The sequence below is a fragment of the Symsagittifera roscoffensis genome, chromosome 5, assembly GCF_963678635.1.
Source record: "Symsagittifera roscoffensis chromosome 5, txSymRosc1.1, whole genome shotgun sequence".
NCBI lineage: Eukaryota > Metazoa > Xenacoelomorpha > Acoela > Convolutidae > Symsagittifera > Symsagittifera roscoffensis.
Window position 1 is genome coordinate 27,266,992 of NC_087066.1, and position 18,064 is coordinate 27,285,055.

At 34.8% G+C, this 18,064-nt stretch overlaps 2 protein-coding genes across 4 annotated transcripts in view; one reads left to right on the plus strand and one right to left on the minus strand.

Moving 5' to 3' along the window:
- LOC134845545 (Golgi reassembly-stacking protein 2-like) overlaps positions 1 to 18,064 on the minus strand; it is a 581,279-nt gene that overhangs the window by 152,955 nt on the left and 410,260 nt on the right. The window lies entirely within an intron of this gene.
- LOC134845592 (homogentisate 1,2-dioxygenase-like) lies at positions 6,633 to 15,102 on the plus strand. Its single transcript, XM_063862557.1, has 12 exons — positions 6,633 to 6,875; positions 7,215 to 7,303; positions 9,171 to 9,285; positions 10,490 to 10,549; positions 10,698 to 10,789; positions 10,890 to 10,924; positions 12,288 to 12,367; positions 12,606 to 12,705; positions 12,942 to 13,063; positions 13,620 to 13,851; positions 14,047 to 14,099; positions 14,677 to 15,102. Exons 1-12 carry the CDS (start codon positions 6,753 to 6,755, stop codon positions 14,938 to 14,940), a joined length of 1,365 nt encoding a protein of 454 aa, XP_063718627.1. The 5' UTR covers positions 6,633 to 6,752; the 3' UTR covers positions 14,941 to 15,102.

The following is an 18,064-nucleotide window of genomic DNA, read 5'->3' on the forward strand; positions in this document are numbered from 1 at the left end:
TTGATAAGTTCAATTGTACAAAAAGAAAACGAAATCATAAAATTTATATAATTGGAAAAGAAGATAGCTTTTCATAAAAATTGAATAAAAATTTGAAGTATTAAGGCACGCTACTGGTCTCATAAAAGTGTCAAAATTGATTCTACTCAGAATCAAATGTTGCAAAAAATTGTCATTTCAAGAAATTTTGTATTGTTCATGTTCATTGTATGGCCCGCTGTTCTGTGTACTAATACGTCTCAGTTGATCGCAAATGAAAAATGACCGCGTACGGAGAATTGGTACGCCGGCCTGAAATCAAGAACCTTTATTTAGCTTAATTTGCTGCCGTTTTTGGTGCAATTTCTAGTCCTGCCATTTTTTAAAGGTTTTATATTACATCTTATCCAACATAAATTGATCCGGCCACTTCACTAAGTGAAGGAAAGGAAATAAGTAGTAGTAGGTTTTTTCTTAAAATGTTGACTAGCTCATGGATCAAAGGTGGGATCATATTTAAGATGTTCCTGTTAAGATTTTATTTCCAGTTAAATTTTCAAAAATTTAACCCTGGATTGAGAAACATTGTTTTTCATTGTAATTGGATTCTAACAACAACTTTTTAAAGTGTCTAAAAAGATTGCCACATGCCATTCCGAGCAGTTTCTGACCCAGATTAAATCGCCGCTCATGCATTAATAGTACGAAACGTATCGCGCCTTAAATAGCCCGGACGAGCAAAACTGGCAGTTTTCAATGCCCCATAGCATTCAAAAAATGAACACATAGTCTAAATTGAACAGAAAACAGATTCAAAATTACATCAAAAATGAATAGTATCAAAAATTTGCTCTGAAATTAGGTGCGAAATGAAAAATTTTGAGAAAATCTTTGCTCTATTTCAAAAATTTAACCCCGAGCAAAAATATTCCGTTGTTTTCGTTAGAAAAGTCGGAACAACAAGACTGCTCGCATTAGGGCGAAGCCCTAAATATTCCGACTGTCTTTTAAGTTCTATGGAGCAGTCAAAAGATGAAAAAATCAAATGTAATAAAACAAAATGATTTTTTTTAATTTGAGATTTTGGGTCTTTTTACTTATTCCGCCCAAAAATCGATGTTTCAACAACTTGAACTGAAACAATTTTGCTTCAATGTAATTGGCTAAAATAAGCCAATCCAATTTCAGCAGCATCTCAAAATGTTTGTTCAAAATTTTCTGTCGACTTATAAATAAACCGAATTGGCTAGAAAAATAGAATGCTTGAATAGCAATTTAACTGTATTTTGCAAACAGGGCTCAGAATTGAAAAAGAAAGGAAGAAATCGCAGACCAGAAAAAAACAGTTTAATAATACAAAAAAAATGACCACCTTCTCATTTGCTCAAATTTCTTCGGCTTAATTTGAAATCGGCTAAAGTGATCACATTGTATTAACCAAGCCAATCAATGCGATCAGTGTTTTGTTTTCTGCATTTATACATTGAAAAATACTAAATCACAAAGATAAGAAATTTGGGCGGAATAAGTAAAATGACCCCAGATTTTTTGTAAAAATCATCCCCCACAAACCATATAAAGTACAAAGTGATAAATATCGCTCCGAATAACAATTCAAAAGTATGACAAATAAGCTTCTTTCAACAAGTTTGGAAGGATTTCTAAGGATGTTTAAATCTCCGTTTACGCGTTAATAGCGCGACATACATATCGCGCGTTAATTGTCCCAAATTGGCCAAAATGGCACTTTTAAACCAACATAACTTAAGAAAAGATGATCACAAGAAAAATATTTTTTTTTTCAAATTTAAGCTTAAGACAAAAATACCTTTTGAATGATATAAAAAATTCCGTCAAAAATAGCTAATTAAAAAGTCGAAATTTGTCTGAAGAAAAAAAAACCACCCCGAGCACAAAAATTTTGTTACTTTCGTAACGAAAGTCGGAACAAAAACTGTCAAATTTGTAACATCTTTTCAGTTTAAAGCTCAGGACATTCCTTATTTAAAGGCTGAGTTTTGCTGGAGAATAAAACCAACCCAGGCACAAGAATTCCTGCACTTCTAAGAGTTTGGAACAACAATTTTAGTGGTAAACAAACGCAGAATTGTATTCGGTCTCGTTATTACGCCCGCAAGAAACAAAAAAATTCTTTTAAAAAGAAAACACGCCCCGTCACGCCAATCAACTGAATGAGATTTTTGTATGATGGTTAAACACAAAGCAGTCAAATCAAGGATCATTATTTTGCTGAAAGAACTCTTGCTAGGTGGTAATTAATTCGCGAAAACAACAGCAGCTGAATTGATTGAATTAAAAGATAAGCGTTAAAAAATCAATTGGTATTAGTGCAATCGTTTATGAACGGATTTTTAGTTCCTCTTGAAACTGATTATACGCATGAAATACTTTTGATAATATAGATTTTTTGTAGATCAGAAAGTATAAATACGTAATTATAGATGATGGTTAAAGCATGACTAGACGCCTCTCCTTAAATACTGAAGTGTATCCATAGAACGATAGAAGGATCGAAAAATTTGGACTTTCTCCGTCCATACTGAACATTTTCATGGCTTTTTTCTTCGGAATAGTAAAAAACTGAGGTGAAAACTCCATGAAAAATTCACTATTAAAAAATTTTAGCCGTGAAAATAGATTCGAGAAGCTTGCAAACTATCCAAGAGTTGTATTCGTTTTTCCCAATCATAATATGTTTTGTTTTCTTAAAATCGCATCCCGCCCAGCTATTGGTACGTTTCGAAAAGTTCCAATTTACCTACTGTTTTAAATATCATTTAATTTATGAGCTTTGTTATCAAAATATTCAGGATAAAAAAAATGGAAATGCCTCGTATCAGTTCCGACTGCTTCTTGCAATGTCTGAAGTAATAATCTTTGTCGCTTTTCATAGCGCAACACTGGGAAAAAATTTGTGTACCTCAATTTATTTTGGAACTCGCCCTGAGCTGGTCAATATCGCTACATAATCTATGCGTTAGTCGAAACATGGGACGGAACTATCACGCATGTAAATAGTCTCAGATTAAGGTTTTCGAAGTTGATTTTAAATAGGGAAATAAATTCAAACAATTTGTTAATTTTAAGAAATTAAAGTTATCGAAAAATGTAGGCTTAGATTGACATTTTTTTTTGAGCCGGCAAAGTTTTTTACCACGATAAAGCTATCGATTTCCTGATTTTAAACTCCCAAAGGCAATTATAAAAATTAAGGAGGGTATTTTACCTTCTATTATTTTTGTTGAAGTTTTGGGTGCTTGGCTATGCTAATTTGGCCAGCTTATTCTCAATCGGATTTATGAAGAAAGTTCAAAAGGGTGTTTTTTTCTATAGAAAAAGCAACCATTTTTGAACAGCGTTTCCAAATTGAGTTCGAGCAAACTTGATCAACGTGAAGTAGGGATTTATTGAGCACGGAGGGAACAAAAAAGCGAGTTGGGCGGATAAATTGTTGATAAGTACATCTTTATTTGATGCTGTAGTTTCTACATAATTTTCATCGAATTAAGGTTCAAAAACGTCAGCTTTTGTCTAGAAAATGTAAGACCGAAGATGGAGAACTAAGACGATGATTATGAAATGAAATTTGTTTGTTACAATTTTATCAATTATAAGGACTTCATATTCGTTTTCACAGAGCGTAGTTGCCCTGCAAATGGATAAAGTTTTGGGACATTAAGACCAATTCTAAGCGGTTTTCATTCAAAGAATTTCGATGAGGAGATGAAAATATTGTGCAGCACTGCTCAAACTCATAAGATGACTTTTTAATTTTATACAATTTTCATCCAAATTTGGTTAGATCAAAGAAAATTTTAGTATGGTATCAAATTTAAGCCCTTTTAGTTTGTGTTGAAAAAATAACTCAAAATATGTCCAAAAGCCTGAGTTTTTCGACTAATTTTCGTACTAAATTGCCACGCATAAAAACCTGCATTTTCTTAATTGAGACTGAACTCAAAAATCAGTTCTTCTACAATTTAACAGCTTTCGATTTACACGCACTTTTTGTTACGACTTTCCAAGAAAATTGAATATATGCACGGTGTGATTTTTTTATTCAGTCAATTTTCACCGATCGAAATAATAACTTCCAACAATTTTTTTAGTACCCATTGAAGATATCGACTCCCTGAGCTCAAATGTAGAAAAAGCAAAACTGCTCGTATCAGGGCGAAGCCCTGAGTGTTCCGACTGCTTTTTAAGGTTTATGGAGCAGTAATAACATTAGAAAGTTAAATGTAATAAAACAAAATGAAAAACTACTTTTTTTAAAACTTGAAATTTTTATGAAAATCATCCACCCACACGCCATATAAAGTACAAAAGGATAGATTTCGCTCCTTGTAACAAATCAACTTCTTTCAACCAATTTGGAATGATTTCGAAGACGGATTAAATCTCCGCTTACGCGTTAATAGCCCGAAATTTATCGCGCCTTAATTGTCCCAAATTGGCCAAATTAGCCAAAATCGCAATCTTTACACCCCCAAAAATTTACGAAAAAAGATCACATGGTGAAATATCTTTTCAAATTTAAGCTCAGCACAACAATACCTTTCGAAATATATTTAAAAATTTCGTCAAAAATGGCTAGTTAAAAAGTCGAAATTTGTCTGAAGAAAAAAAAACCCACCCCGAGCACAAATATTCCGTTACTTTCGTATCGAAAGTCGGAAAAATAATTTACCTCCGATAATTTTTTGTAAAATTCTGGGAGTTTGAAAATTGCTAAAATTGCCATGTTCTGGACCAAATTATGCGCTCTTTGAAGAGTTTATTCATAATGCTGAGAGCGCAATGCGAATAATTTATGCGTGGCGAATTATCCCGCACAACAAAATCGATCCAAATTGAATTGAGGCTAATTGGTCGTTTTAATTTCGTACGACTCAAAATTTCACTTTTTGATATTGTCCGAAATGGACACAATTTCAATATTTTTCTATTCGATATGCCAAAATTTTACCAAAAAAGCAGAAAGTGTGGGGAACGACCCATAAAACATAAGTCTCAGCATCTTAGCATTAAAATTGCTCAATCTTAGCATGAAAATTGCTCAAATATAACTATTATTGTCAATACGCGAAGTTTTGAAGCGATGAAATTTATCGCTGAAAATAAACTTGGCAAAAATTATATACTTAATTGACTCAAATTTTTGTAACATTAGATTTGATATTGGTTGTCCAAAATTGATAATAAATCACATTTTTTGTAAGCAAAACTTCTATGAGAAACGTTGAGGGGGGGGGGGGCAAAACATAAAATTTTGCCCTCATATACGAGCAGTCTTGTTGCTCCGATTTTCGAAGAAAATGCTTGGATTCATTTTTTTACTCAGTCAAAAATTAACAAAAAAATAAACCCCGTTGAACATGTCCAGTCCCTGAGTGTAAAATTCAAAAAAAAACTACTCGTATCAGGGCGAAGCCCTGAATGTTTCGACTGCTTTTTAAGATCTATAGAGCAATAATAACAACAACTTATCGCTGGATATATCGCTGAATAACAACAAATATATCGCGCGTTAATTGTCACAAGTTGGCCAAAATGGCAATCTTTAAACCCCCGTAATTTTACAAAAAATGATCACAGGTGAAATATCTTTTCAAATTTAAGCTGAGGACAATAATACCTTTCGAATGATATAATAAAACAATTCCGTCAAAAATGGCTAGTTAAAAAGTTGAAAATTGTCTGAAGAAAAAAAATCCCATCTCGAGCACAAATATTTCATTACTTTCGTATTGAAAGTCGGAACATTAACACAACCACTAATAAAAAAAACAAAGGCAAAAGATCTTTTCAAATTTAAGCTTAGGACAATAATACCTTTCGAATGATATAAAACAATTCCGTCAAAAATGGCTAGTTAAAAAGTTGAAAATTGTCTGAAGAAAAAAATCCCATCTCGAGCACAAATATTTCATTACTTTCGTTTTGAAAGTCGGAACATTAACACAACCACTAATAAAAAAAACAAAGGCAAAAGATCTTTTCAAATTTAAGCTTAGGACAATAATACCTTTCGAATGATATAAAACAATTCCGTCAAAAATGGGTAGTTAAAAAGTTGAAATTTGTCTGAAGAAAAAAAAACCCACCCCGAGCACAAATATTCCGTTACTTTTGTATCGAAAGTCGGAACAATAACACAACCACTAAAACGGCATTCAAGGGATTCAAGCTTTTTTGGGTCTTCATTGAACTCAATTTCTCTATTAGATTTAACACCACAAAAATACTTCTACTCCAGCCAAAGATCACATATTGTTGGTAATGACTAGCGGCGAACCTTTTGAACTTATTTTAATTTTAGATTCAATCTCATTAAGCCATCGGGATTCCAAATGAACAATCGAAACCGATTTCTCAAATTTCACCGTTGAGATGAGTTATAGTATAGGGGGCAGATCAGATGATGTCAACGTGGGTGTTGGTTGTTTCTTTAGACCTCTCCTTTTCTTCTCCTGCAGAAGAAGAAGGTACTCTTGAAGAGTTAGTTTGCTCCTTTGCGACACTCCTCTTCAATGAAAGTAGTTTCTCTCAGTTGTTTTTCAGCTTAAGAGGTGGGTCTCCTCTTAATGCCTGAGATTAAGAGTATGACGCCGAATGGGTCAACACTGAAATCAGTCTGTTGAACTGCATCGTTACAATTAGTTCATAACGAAGCTTTGGTGAATTTTGAATCGCTCAGAACTTATTGCTGATAAAAAAAAACTGAAAATAATTTGAAAACTTGAAGTAAAATGACGGAATATGTCAAAATTTCGACCAGCGCTGAAAGTGAAGAGCTCAAATACATGTCTGGTTTTGGTAATCATTTTGAATCTGAGCATCCGGAGTTCCCAGGCTCGTTGCCTAAGGGCCAGGTCAGTTAATAAACCACCTTAAGTTATACCAATAATGACTCCTGAACAGAACTGGCGCTTTGCTTGTATCGTTTTAAAAACTTCAAAAACAGGTAGCGTTTTGCAATCATTACTTAGCAGTTAAAAATTAGAGTGATATCATTTTATCTTCTATATCAAGGATGATATCTTCTGTATCAAAAGCGGATGTATTGAAAAAAAGTAATTGCAGCAGTTTAAATTGCGCTGTTAACTTTTTTTTTAAAATTTTTATTCCAAGTAAAATCAAAATCATCAGCTGAATGATAGAACCGTCAAAACTACACCCCATTAGCATACAAAACTTTTGTTGCTTGGCAGAACAACCCTCAGAGATGTCCATACGGACTGTATGCCGAGCAGTTGTCAGGATCGGCATTCACAGCTCCACGTGTCAACAACAAAAGAAGGTAGTTAACTTCAAATATTATTTCAGAAAACTGATTGCATAAACAAGCAGCCGAGGCTAGCTCGCATTTCTCACAAAAACTGATAGTGCTTCCAGATCTAACTTTTTTTTAATATAAACAAATAGACAGAAATTGTTCATTTTTTAGTCAAGTTTTCCAAAATCGCTTTTTTGGTCTGTTTTTTTTTTCTCAAAACTTCGCCTGCGGCACAGAAAACTTCGAAAAAATTGTATCTTTATATTGATTTGTGAGAGCTCGGAATATCAGCCGCAGTGATGTTCCATGAATAATAAACGATTGATTTTCGTGGTCAAAATGTTGCCATTATAATCGATAATAATTACACTTTGGGACCACACAATCGATTATAATCCATTATTTTTACAGAAAAAAAATCAATTATAATCCATTTAAAGGCATTTTAATGGAATATAATATCTATAGATTTTGCAAAAAAAAACCTTTTTCTGCATTACTCACAGCATATTCGGTTTCTAAACCTACTCACAGTTAGCAGTTAGTTAAACTTTGCGAAACCATAATTTTTTTACCCAACCTCACCCCCCTAACCACCCACTCATCCCCACCTAGCTCCCTTCCCCCACCTAGCCACCCCCACCTAGCCCCTCTACCCCCACCTAGCCACCCCCACCTACCCACCCTGCCACCTAGCCCCCCTCACCCACCTAGCACCCCTACCCACGTACCGTACCCCCCACACACACACACATCTACTCCCCGTACGTATTTTTATGGTAAATGTTGAGTAAAATGGTGGGGAGGGGGTTGGCGGTAAGTGAAGACAAGAGGGAGACAAGTATAAAAAGACAATTAAAAAACAATAGGCATTTTTGTTGCCGCCAAACTCTTACTCATAAAAATCTAGTATAATCCATTATAATCTATTATAATTCAGTGTAATCCATTATAATCCATTTTAATCAATTATAATGGATTACATTGATTTCTACTGTTTTATAATCGCTTATTAATTCATTATAATCGATGATTGTAGAAATTTATGGAGACAGACCATGATAATCCATTATAATCAATTATTATCCATGAAACCTCATTGCGGGTAGTTTGGTCGACCTACAAAAAAGTCATTAAAATTTCAAAAAAAAAATCTTTGAAAATCCGCTCTCTCGAGAAAATCCTAGATCCGCCCCTGATTATTCCTTTTCTGTATTGTGTCCAAAAAATGATTTTAATTTATTTCCTGTCAGCACGGGCAATAGCCGTTCAGTCTATTTCTTGAAGTATTTTCCGTCCTTAACTGATAGTTTAATTTTGAAGATCAAGATGCGCCAAGTCTATGAACGGATCAGCTTTGTTCGCTCTTCCAACCTTCACAATAAGTTTTGCCCAAATGGTTTTCACTTTCTTATGACTTTTTACTTTTAGAATAAAGTTAATAGAAAAGTGTTTGAGACTCTTTCAGCAGGAAGTTCGAATAAGCTTACTGGCTCTTGTGTTCGAAATTAAATTATTGATTACAAAATTAAGTTTTCTGATGCAGAAGAATTTCAAAAATAGTTAGCTAATATTTCTTCAAAACTATTGCTTCGGCCTAGAATCATTATATTAGAAATGATTTTATTTATTAAACTCCTCTTTTGTTATTTTTTGTGTTCCAACATTTGAAAATATTGACATATAATTTGTGCTTGACGAGGTTATTTTCTACAGACCAATTTCGACTTTTTAACTCTGCCGCTTTTTTTCTTTTTTTTCTATATGATGTTTTCAAAGACTGGTTGAAAGACCGTAAATGGCAGTCCGATCATTCAGGGCTTTGTTTTTGTTATTTTAATGCTATTTTTCTTCAATGAATAGTTCGTGAGGTTATGATTAATTTTTCTAGCTACTTGTACCGAGTAAGACCATCAGTGATGCATTACCCTTTCCAAAGGGCAGATGAAGAATTGGAAGACCTCATAGCCTCAATCGAAGAAAAAGAACCCACTCCTCCCACACAAGTATGAAGCAGATTGAGCTCCACTAAAATTCTGATTTAGATATGTCGTTAAAAGTTTCATTGGTTGTTCTACTATTCAGATAGATGAAATAATATGACTAACAGTTTGCTGTACAAATAACCCAATATTCTGAAGAGAGTAATCATGGAATCTGAGCATAAATTATGGAAAAGATTATTTTTCCGACTATTAAAATGGAGAGGAACTTTGGTCTTCGAGTCGGGTGTGCTTTAATTTTTTTCCCTTTTCTTTTATTTTATTTTCTTTGCAAAACTAGCTACCAAAATTTTCAAAGAAAAAACTGTTGTCCAATCATTCTACCTTGTTGTGACCATCAAATATGTCTATTTTTTCAGGTCTTTTCATTACATCGCGTGCAAAAAACGACATTAAAAAGATTTTTTCGTAGTTTTGCAGTTATTTCTAGTTTTTCAGGAATATGGTTGGAAAATTCTGTGCAACCGGCTTTATTTGATAAAATTCAATTTCTCTGCTCTAAAAAAACTTCACTGAAGCAACAAGTCCCAATCTGAATCACGCCTGAAAAATCTTTTGTTCTTGCAGGGGTGTAGGATTGTTCTAGGATTTTGGTCTAGGATTTTCTCGAGGGGAGGGGGTTTCAAAAAACGTTCAAAATTTTTGTCGACCTTTTTTATAAGGTCACCAAATTGTTTTTCGAGCTCTCCCAAAGCACTAAAAAGTCCCTGTTTTGGCCAAACTTTCCGGCCAAAATTTTGAAAAAACAGGACAACAAAGGCGTTTTTAAGCACTTTTTGGTAAATTATGACCGAAAAATTGCATTTTTTCGGCGGGCATTCCCCCCTAAAAAATTAGTCTATATGGGCGCCTAAGGCGCCTTTAGAAATTTTTTAGGGTTCGTCACCAAAAATGGATATTTCAAAATAGTACAAAGGGGGGACCCTTTGGGTCGTCAGAAGGTCGAATCCCTGAGGGGGGATTCGGAATCCGCCCCTGTGCTCTTGGGTTTTTCACCACCAAAATCTTTTTCAAATTGTTTCTAATTCAGCGCTAAACTACCCTTAACCATAGTTGGTTTCCACTCAGTTGTCAGATAAAATACAAACCATGGTTTGCAGCAGTTAATTTACGTTAGCCGATGTCCCCACGTTTTCTTTTTCTTTGATTTCAACATGAGGACTTTCATATCCAAAATGAGGTGACCAGACATTTCTGTCTGTTTCAGTTGCGATGGAAGCCATTCAAACTGCCAGAAAAATGTGGAAACAATCAAAACTTTGTACAGGTAGATCGAATTAATTTTCGAGAAGAGGATTTGTCCTAAAAACTGGGAATCCTTTAGTTCTCTGATAATGGAAAATATTGCCACGATAATGCAATATATCAAGATCATTTATGAAATCAAGATCACGCAAAATATCTAATATTGTCAGGGGTTGAGGAGAGTGTGTGGCGCTGGTGATCCGAAGACACGAAGTGGTGCATGTGTTTACATCTACTCATTCAATCAGCCCATGATTGACAGGTGGTGAAACCTTTTCTCTTGACTGCTATCAATCGAACTTTATTCTGAGAATCAATGCCTTTTTTTGCCTTTTGTACTTCAAATAAAATTTTCTTTTCAGCGCATTCTACAATTCAGATGGTGACTTTTTGATAGGTAAGCAACACAAACTGTCATTATAGACAGGGCTGATCTGGGTTTTTCTATTGGGGAGGGTTCAGGGGCGGATTTAGGGAAGGGGCGGGGTAGCGAACGCCTCCCTCAGGGATTCGACCCCCTGCCAACCCAAAGGGTCCCCCCTTTGGCACTTTTAAGAATTCCAGTTTTGGCCGACCAACCCTAAAATTGTTTAAACGCGCCTTTGGCGCCAATATATACTAATTTTGAGGGGGGAGCGCGCGCCGAAAAAACGCGATTTTTTTTGTCAAAATTTTCCAAAAAGTGCCTAAAATGACTTTTTTGGACTGTTTTTCAAAATTTTGCCTACAGCGCAGAAAAATTGGCCAAAACAGAAACCAGCTTAGGGAGAGCTCGAAAAATCAATTCGGTCGACCTAAAAAAAAAGGTCGACAAAATTTTTGAAAATTTTTTGAAAATCCGCCCCCCTTCGAGAAAATCCTAGATCCGCCCCTGAGTAGGTTGAAAACTATGTCGACCTATTTTTAGGTCGGCCCAGTTTACTTTTAAGCCCTCTCAAAGACACTATTTTGACTAAATTTTGAGCTCTCTCAAAGACACTATTTGACTAAAAACTGTCATTATAGACAAGACGGATCTAAGTTTTTGTCGAGGGGAGGGAGCAGTTTGAAAATTTTGCCGACCTATTTTTAGGTCTGCTAAGTTTTTTGGGCTCTCAAAGACATTATTTGAAATCGCCTAGTGGTAAGGCGTTCAATTTGAAATAGTCAGATCGTGTATTCGATCCTATCCCATGGCAATGATAGTGTGTGAGGACGAGCTCTCACTTGACCTCTAGCTTCAGGTCTACCACAACCTGACCAAACTTGGCTGCAATAGTGGTACCACGTGAAAGTTCTAGTCGCAAAAAAAGAGTCTGGAATGTGGGGAGATAATTAAAATGGACTACTCTCGACAGGACTGTTAAGGTCCACTGATAGATCCTCTGCGATTCGCAGGAACTACATTACTATTATTATTATTATTATTATTATTATGATTATTTTGACTAAATTTCTGGTGCCGAAGGCAAGTTTTTGAGAAAACAGGCCACAAAAGGACGTTTTTAGACACTTTTTGAAAACTTTGGACCAAAAAATGCATTTCTTCTGTTCGTGCTGCCCCCTCAAAATTAGTATATCTATTGGCACCTAAGATGACTCAAGAAAATTTTAAGAGCCTGTCGACCAAAATGAATATCTTAAAATAGCAACAAAAGGGGGACCCTTTGGGTGGTCTAGGGTGCAAATCCCTGAGAGAGGGGGGCGTCCCACTTGAATGCGCTCCTGAATATATATGACACCAACTCTTGAGCTGTTGAGTGTGCTTTCTTCGCTTTCAGTGCCTCAGATGGGAATCCTCAAGATAACAACTGAGTTCGGCAAAATGGAAGTCAGACCCAATGAAATAGTTGTCATTCAGGTTAGATACTTCAACAAAATATCAACATTTTTCAAATGAAGTTTAACAGTTGTTAAACACATTTTCCAGTTGATAGCAGTAAGATTGCTAATTGTTTTCGCTATTTCTTCATATTTAAAAAAAGAAAGGGCTCATTACAGAGCTTATTGAGCTTTTTAGTAGGGGTAGATATTCGGTACCAGGTATAGCATCCAAACTCACTTATGGAAATTGAAGTACTGTTTAAAACCTGTTTCAGATGGGAATGAAGTTCCGAGTTGACAGTGAAGGTACATGCAGAGGATATGTGTTAGAAGTGTTCGACGATCACTTCGCTCTTCCCGACCTGGGACCCATCGGTTAGCGTTTGACCTCAAAGATGTTTCAAATCTAACGAAGTTGAATCAAAAGCCCAGAAAATTTTAATCAAAATCTCGGACGCTCAAAAAGCTCACGGGTCTGGTCAAGCAAACACTAATAGCCATCCGAGAAAACTAAAGTATGAAAATTGTTCATGCAGATTAAACATTTTGATAGAAGTTTGAATTATTTTTTCCTTTTGCATAATATTTGAGAAACTTAAGAGTGGTTTTAGGCTCCAATGGTCTAGCCAACCCTCAGGACTTCATGTCTCCAGTTGCCGCCTTTGAAGATGTACCAAATGCTCACTTTGAGGTCTTCAATAAGTTCCAGGGACACTTTTTCAAAACACACCAGGTTATTTGCCGTCATTTGAAAGTTAACTTGAGCAAGATGGTCCCAAACAGCTAAAAAAAACATTTATAAATAACTTTTCTATCGCGAATACGTTGAATAAAACAAAACTTTGCAAAAAAATGGCAAAAATAATAGTTTTATACATCAGGTTTTCAGGTGATAGAGGAAAGGACTTGTCTCCGGTTTTCGTCCGAGAGAAAGAGAGAGGGAGGGGAGGGGGGTGAGATAGCTGAACCCTAATATGTGCGCTAAAGCAAAATTTTAGTTTTCAATGACCCTAAATCAGGTGCTATTTTTCATACAAACCAATGTTGTGCACAAATCAGGCTGAACATCATAAGATGGAACTTGTCAACAATCTCCCCTTAAATCAATTGTCAGAAGAGATCGTTCACTTCTTGGTAAAAGCATTCTTTTCCAGCAAATAAGAGTTCAGCATTTTGCACCTTGTGTTTAAAGTCTTAAAATCGCCATGTAATTTAAGTTTAAAGGGGTTATCGTTATGGGGAGGGGTGATTAATCACATAGGCCATAAGCCGATCATTTAACTATTTAGGATCACTCCTGTTTCAACGTGGTAGCCTGGCGTGGAAACTATAGTCCCTTTAAATACGACCTCAGCCGTTTCTGCGTCATCAACTCTGTCAGTTTCGACCATATTGACCCCTCCATATTCACAGTGCTCACCTGTCAATCAAATAGAGTGGGCGCGGCCATTGCTGATTTTGTGATATTTCCTCCGCGATGGGCAGTGGCTGAAAACACGTTCAGACCGCCATATTACCATCGTAAGTTAAATTGAATACCCTTTAAAATTTGGAAAGATGGTATAATTTATTGACATAATGAAAAACAATTGATTTAACCAAACGAATCTTTCAACTTATTTTCAGATATTGGCAAATATTTTCTGTGATTGCGACAAAAAGCAATTTTTAATTCAAATTTTAAGACCATAAATTTTCAGCAATTGATCATTTTAGGAAACTGCATGAGTGAGTTCATGGGACTGATACACGGAGCTTATGAGGCGAAGGTGAGAGCGAGGATCAAATCCCAATTTGATATGAGTCGCATTGTGACAACCACTTTTTTACTGTTGCATTCGTTGCTTGAGGCAAGGCAAAATTCTCTTTTTTTATTAAAGAATTACATTGTGCTCATTTTCCCCAATACTTTTTACTGAATATTGGTTAAGACATCCTTCGCCAAACTCGCAGCGAAAGACAACTGAAAAAGCAACAATTTAAGGAAATTTAAGGAAACTAAAGATTTGGAAATTATTTTCAAACTTAAAAGTTTCGGTTTAGAGTTGCCGGTGGTTATTGTCGATTGCGAATTGTTTCTTTTTACGAGCTGTCTTATTACGCCTTTTTAGTACCAAAAAGGAAGGTTGGGGTAGCGAAAGGCAATGAAACTCATTACGAGACCAAACAAGGCCAATTCTATTACATGGCCAACATTTTCACATGTTTAAAGACTTGTTTCTGGATTCCATAGACCCACACGCACCAAAATTTTCACCTATCCAGAGCACAGTTTTGCCTTGTAATGTCAGGCGAGAGAAAAGCGATTGAAATACGCTTGGATCTCTTCTGTGTTTTTTTTCACAGGGCGATGGATTTCAACCCGGCGGTGCTTCCCTCCACAGCATGATGACAGCACATGGACCAGACGCCGGCTGTTTTGAGGCCGCCTCTAGCCAGTCCCCTCTCCTGCCTCAGAGAGTAGCAGACGACACCATGTCCTTCATGTTTGAGTCATCACTCAGCATGTCTTGCACCCAGTGGGCCCTGGATACATGCGAGGTGCTGGATCAGAACTACTACAAATGCTGGCAATCGTTGAAGTCACATTTCACACCTGGCCAGATTTGAAAAGAAAAACAAAACAGAAATTCAAAAGATGTAACAGCCAGTTGAAAAAAAAAGCAGAACCAAAAATCATCTCAACCTATGTGCTCTTTTACCGGCATATTTATTAAAATTTTGCTTTTAGAAATGATGAATCGGATAACAGTTTTAAAGTTTTTTTTGCTATTTTTATATCGGCTTGCGACTTTATTTCACACGCTCACAGATTGCAATTGTGTTTTTTCTCTACTCCGTGTGTAAAGATACATTCAAAAACCTTGAAATATCTAAAGATCTGAAGTTATGCCATATGGCGCAAAACTATGCGATACAATGCCTTTCTCAAATTGGTTACGCATCCAGCTCAATGAAAAAAGCTGCTGGAACTTTCGAATGTATGGTTTTTGTTTCGGTCAGTGCCAAATTACAAATTTGAAACTGATTGTGAAGCAATGATTTTTTGTGTCCTTTATCGTTTTTCTAAATTATTTTTACTTTTAGGACAACTCTATTCTCTAAGGAAAATGCTAACCAAAACAAAAAATCCTTTAAAGGACATTTTTCATAATGCCGATCAATGACCTCAAATATGGCACTTAATTTATTCTTCCAATCTTTTTGCGATATAGGCTGAAAACAAATTTTGGAGTTTTTCAGTTTGCTTTCAAACAAGCAAATCAGTTTTGAAAAAATTCTTTCTTCTAAGGTAATGTAATTATGCCTCTCGATTATTGAGTTTCAAGATTTTTTGCAGGTTTTTTCAACTTGATTTTTTTTTCGTTTCTGAGTATAGTAAGGTGCCTTTTTCTCTAAAAAATTTAAGTTTTGTTTTTCTCGGCTAACTTTGCTGCAAAACTCAGTGAGCCCTTTTTTTCTGAACAAATTTCATCAGAGATTTAACACAAATTTTGTTAATTTTCTATAGTTTTCAATATCAGTAAAATCATTGCATAGCAACTGAAGCTGATAACTATTCATATAGCGCACAACCGTTTGAACACAAACTCTGCAAAAAAAATCAAATTGAAAAAAACATCGTCTGACATTTTCAATATTCGATGTTTTAAATGGTTCACCCGTATACTTATAAACCATTTTAAATTTGACAGACACTCAAACAAATTATAAAAATTTAAATTAATGAACTATTTTTATTATAGAAAAATAAGTTTTTTGAACAGAAAAAATACTTGAAAGCTATCAGACCAGTTTTTCTTGAAACTGAAAGAAATGCTTAAGTTTTTTGTCAAAGCTTAAATAAACACTAAAAGTTATGATGCAGTTTTGTTTTTCAAAATTAAAAAAAAAGCATTGTGTGGCCACGATAACTAAAAGTAATTGGAATGAATATTTTCGATACACTTATACGGGCTGAGACCCTCACTGATTTGGTACCCTAACAAACGCGCAGATAAAGAGTAGGAAGATCTAAAAGCGTATAAGAAAATAAACTGCCGTTTTTCCCAAAATAAAAAAAAACATGTACTCAAAAATTGGTTACTGTTGTTTCTCTTCAATTAGGTAAGTGCTATAAAATTGCGCAGATTATTTTTTTAATATCGACAAGTTTAGCAGCAATATCTGATGTTGAGTATTGGACTTTTTGTCAAATTTAAGGATGTCGGCATTAGACTTTCATAAAAAGTAATTGCAAAATTTAGTTTTTTCAGTATATATTCCTGAAATTCGATGGCAATAGATAGCGTTGATTAAAAATGAATTATGATGTATATTTTTATCAGCCAAAAAAAATCATTCTCAATCGATAATAACTGATTAACTACATTTTTTTCTTTTTTACACCCTAATTTTATTTTTTTGTTGTTTCAGGCAATTACGCATTCAAAAAATTTCCGTAAATTCATTTTAACGCTTACAATAAAATAAGTTATAAAATCGAGGTTCGATATGCAAAAAAACTCTAAGAAATAAAACAATATATATTGACAACAAAAATGATTCAAATAGCATGAAAATGAATTACGATGGAATTTTAATTCTCAAAGATCATAACGAAAAAAAATCCATAACTTGTTCAAAAATGTTACAATAATTGTTACTGGAATGAAAATTTTCTATACAATTATACCAAGCGCGAACCTCAGAGTTGCGATACACTTTTGAAAGCGCACAAAAAGAATTGGAAAATTTAAAAGCGCGAATAAATCATATTCGTTTCTTTCAATTTGTTCTCTAACTTTTTTCAAAAGTAAATTTTGAGGTTTTTATTGGATGATAATGGATGATCTTCCTTCTTTCGCGTTTTTGAGAGCGTTTTTAATTGTTTAACAAACTTCAAAAAAATTTTAAGTTTTTTTGTTATTTCAGGCATTTATAAATTTCTCTTCAACTGAATTGTGTTTTTTATTATGTTATGTTATTATAAGGTCGAGTTATGTCAAATACAGCAAAAAGTTGATTAAACATTTCAAATCAACAAAAGAGATCTTTGCAAAACTTGACTCTGAAACCAAAATTCTATTTTTAGAAACGAGATTTTAGATAAACTTGTTCAGCAAAAACATTCTCTGATGTTTTTTTAGTCAGAAACACAATTTATTCCTTGCTGTGTCAGCGGCCAGATTGTTCTGATCAAAATAATAATGAAGTAAATTGAATTCCAGCAGAAACATTCACAAAAAAATAAGGGTCAAGTGAAGCTAGCAACTCTGCCTGGGATAATCCACATGCATTCACGCTCGCTCATGACGCTACGCTCAATTTCTTAGCATTAAGAAAAAAATGTTGCTTCAAACGATCGTAATATGCAAAAAGTTAAATCAATTCTTATTGTTCCGACTTTCGATACAAAAATAACGGAATATTTGTGCTCGGGGTGGGTTTTTTTTCTTCAGGCAAATTTCGACTTTTAACTAGCCATTTTTGGCGGAATTTTTTAATATCATTCGAAAGGTATTGTTGTCTTGAGCTCAAATTTGAAAAGATATTTCACCTGTGATCATTTTTCGTAAAGTTATGGGGGTTTAAAGATTGCCATTTTGGCCAATTTGGGACAATTAACGCGCGATATATTTCGCGCTATTAAAGCGTAAGCGGAGAGTTAATCCGTCTTAGAAATCGTTCCAAATTGGTTGAAAGAAACTTATTTGCCATAATTGATTTGTTACAAGCAGCGAAATCTATCATT